Source organism: Gavialis gangeticus, unplaced genomic scaffold (genome assembly GCF_001723915.1).
Source record: "Gavialis gangeticus isolate Ggan-Ray unplaced genomic scaffold, GavGan_comp1, whole genome shotgun sequence".
Classification (NCBI taxonomy): Eukaryota; Metazoa; Chordata; order Crocodylia; family Gavialidae; genus Gavialis; species Gavialis gangeticus.
In genome coordinates, this window is record NW_017728997.1 from 25475238 (window position 1) to 25478995 (window position 3758).

General features: G+C 46.2%; 1 protein-coding gene across 4 annotated transcripts in view; it reads right to left on the reverse strand.

Annotated features, from left to right (window-relative positions):
• The window catches only part of FLNB (filamin B), a 137174-nt gene extending 133422 nt beyond the window's left edge, over nt 1–3752 (reverse strand). For all 4 annotated transcript variants that reach the window (XM_019504971.1, XM_019504970.1, XM_019504969.1 and 1 more), the window contains exon 1: nt 3403–3752. In XM_019504971.1, coding sequence (XP_019360516.1) covers nt 3403–3694 — 292 coding nt within the window. In that variant the 5' untranslated portion in view covers nt 3695–3752. The remainder of the gene's footprint in view (nt 1–3402) is intronic.
• Nucleotides 3753–3758: the final 6 nt, after the last annotated feature.

The following is a 3758-nucleotide window of genomic DNA, read 5'->3' on the forward strand; positions in this document are numbered from 1 at the left end:
TTGCAGTTACCCACAGTTAAGGGGGGGGGGGGGAAGAATTCTTGGATCACAGCCACCTGGGTAAGAGAAATGCATCCCTGTAGCATATGAGAACTATGGTACTAAAAAGCTAGTCAGTTATGTTTCCAGTTAAGCACATGACCAATATTTCTCTGTAAAGCAACACTATTCAGCCATTTGGATTGGAAACTGTCTCTAATTTTGTCAAATATTTTGTAGGTTTATGGGCTGCTTCCCATCTCCAAGGAGCAAATAGCTCAGCAGAACTGCACCCAGACACTACTTAAAAGTGCAAGAGGAGCTTCCTGAGAATCAGCACATGCTCTTCTAGTCAGGAGTCAAGCGATTTCCACACCAGAGGAATTCCGATTCTCACAGTGCCTCAAACAGATTTTTCTTCTTGGTCCAGATGCCTAATTTTACTCATCGGAGATATGGGCATACTTACCATACTTCATCCAGAACTCGCTAATGCAAGGTCACTGGGTAATTTAGATGCCCCCCCACCACACACACACACACACACACGCACACACACACACTGACCCTTGTTTAATATTGTAAAACGTTACTTTCTTGGTGGGGGAAGGGGGGGAAAGAAGGGATGAACACATAGTAATGCTCTGTCAGAGCAATCCCCTTAATCACATCAAATTGCTGCTTTTCAGACTTGCATTATGGCCAAGCCATTTTCCACATCCAGAAGTTGCTCTTCAGGAACAGGCAAAACTTGCCCGAAGCGTTACTTGTGATATGAACTGAACAACAAGTTGCAGCACCCTAAACAGACCGGCAGTTATTTAGTGATCAGACCATAAATTGGCTCTTTATAATATACTGACTCAAGCATAGTGAATATCAAAAGCTGTATTAGTTTACTCTGACACAGATGCACATATGCTAACTTCTATGCAACTAATCTCATTCTATTTACTACCTTGTGAATCACTCTTGTTCTGAACCTTTGGAATCATCTGCTTGCCTTATGCTTTGCAAGTCCTCTAATTTTCCTTAGCCTCTTAAGATAAAGAGAACTATCCCACACTAATTCAATTGATGACAGTCACTAAGCTCCAAAAGTTGAATCAAGTTCATGGGTTCCAGTTGACATTGGTAATGGTATCAGACTTTAGATTTCTGGTCTGATTACTTTACAAGTGCATAATGAACTTGAGACTGCTCAGACACTGAGGCCTTATGTTCAAGAGGGAAGAGATTTAAAGCAGGTTAACTAACACAAGTCAGAAGTTCTAGGTACAAACAGCACAGGCCTTACTAGAATTTTAGCTCACATTAACATTTTCCCCTAGTTAACACACCTCAGTACTCATACCATAACACCTTTTAAATGTTGCTGGCTGAATCTACAGCTGCAAGGCACACTTTAGCTCAGACCCCTGTGTTTGACCTTATAACATAATTAAGGTAGTACTGGTCCAGGACTGAAACATATAGATTTTATCCCAGCCAAAGTTACCAAGCATCTTCTCCTTAATTAAGCTCTAGGATTAGGGCAGCATGACCAGTAGGTTTCACCAACATTTCTTAACAACATTTCCTGGCCATTCATTTTAGGAGAGCCTCAATTGAAGTAAATAGCAATGTTTTTAGGTCCCTTTCCTTTTACTGTTCAACTCTGTATTCAAGGCAGTTGTCACAAGGCAGACACCTCCACTTACACTAAGCTCACAAGGCTCTGAGAAAGATCCATGTTTTGGTGGAGTTTCCACTTTAAAAAAAACAAAAAAACAAAAAAACAAAAAAAAAAACCTACAAAAGACAGAAATGTGTAACTTAGGACCTTACTGATCAGTAAGAGTAGTAAAGTGTCTTGTCCAGTTAGAACTGAGAGCAACTAAAAAGTTAAGGCTTTTCAGATTTCCACAGACACTTTCCCCAGGCAGCAATAAATACTCCTGTAGTTAAGAGTTAACAGTTAACAAATGCTACTGGGTAGAATTAGAAGAATGACACAATGCTAGAACTATGTCTATACTACACAATGTAGTGCTGTACATATACTTTAGCTAGCTACAGTACTAAAAGTGATGTTGTAGCCCTGGTGCAGGCAATACATGAGAAGCAGGATTTCTGCTGCTTTTTTTTGGACCAGCTGCATGTTTGGGCAGGGCCTATCATTCACAGAGGGCTTCAAAGTTAGACTTTTGATGTTATCTCCAAACCAGGTTATACATACAGACACAGAGATACACTGACAGGATTGAAAGAAGATGATGTTCATCATACAACTTTAAACTTGTGTCCCATTACAGGGCCACACCGCCTGTAGTGCACTATGAATATTTTTTTAATATACTGGGAGCCTCAAAAAATGGAAGTGGCCTGGGCCTCTCTCAACCTTTAACAGGGCCTGTGTTTGGGACAGACTTCAACAAGCTTCAGAGAGGCCACTGAAGTACAAGAAGAATTCGCACATCCTTCTAGTCAGAAGCCAAGTCACTTTCACACCAGAGGAATTCTGATTTGCCAATTCCCACAATGCCTCTAAAAAGAGGGGGATTTTTCTTGCCTAATTTTATTCCATGGGATATGGCCATTTGCCTAATTTTAGGCAAATATCCAGTTGCCCAATTTTATTCCATGGGATATGGGCAGGCTTACCTGTGAGCTCTGGATTAATGAGGATTTCTGTCCACAGAAATCCTCTCCTCTCTAAAGTTTTAGAGTTTTGCATTTCTTTTTGCCTCTCTAAAGGTATGAAAAGCAGGACAGCAGTGTTAGCCTGTCAGCCCTGGTGTTAACCCATCAGCCCAGACGGGGTTAATTAATACCATCTAACCCACAGCCCGAAACCAAGACTTCAGGTTACACTGAACTTTACAGCATTCCTCAAGTGAACACATTTATAAATATTTCCCATCCTCAGCTGGTAGTGTAGTATTTTAGCAAGCCCGCAAGGCAACTGCGGCACAGGAACCAGTAGCAACACTGAATGGCCATACCACCCCGCTCCCCTTTCTGGAAATAGTCAGATGAAGAGAGTCACCAAGTACAAAAAAAAAAGTCACAACATTCAGCAGAGCAAAGGGCACCGCTGCTGGGAGTAGTAACCACCTCCTCTGCACTGGATGCACACGTCGCTGGGGTTAGTTGACCCCAGCAGTCCTCCCTGCCCAGAGCAGGGGCTGGACCCGAGTCCCCACTACCCCTACCGCTTAGCTCCCCCCCACCACACACCGAGATCCCAGCAGCATCCAAAGCAAAGGGGGACAGATTAAAACCAGGAGTTCTGGGGAGGACGCAGACCCTCCCCGGTACCTCCCACCCTGCTGAGTCCAGCAGGCCCGTCCGGGGCGGACCGCGGCAGAGAGGCGGCCCCCCAGGCACCCTGGTGGGGAGGCGAGGGGAGGGGAGGGAAGCGGGGGCCGGGCCGGGACTCACCGATGGAGACGAGCTTGATGCTCTCGCGCTCGAGGAACTCGAGGGCCACGGAGACGTTCTCCAGCTGCATCTGGCGGAAGGTGGGCCGCGCGTGGTACTTGCGGTACATGCGCTTCTGGCTCAGCACCTCGAGCAGCGCGATGAGGCGCAGCCCGTCGCTCAGGTCGTGCTGCAAGTTGCCGATGCGCTTGTTGACGCAGCGCAGGTGCTCGTTGCACCAGCGCGTGAACGTGTTCTGCTGGATCCGCTTCCACGGCGCGTCCTCCGCCAGGTCCTTCTCCGTCACCGGCATGGCGAGATCCGGCTGCGCCTGAGGCTCGGGCGGCCGCCGGCGGCTGCTGCTGCTGCTGCTGCTG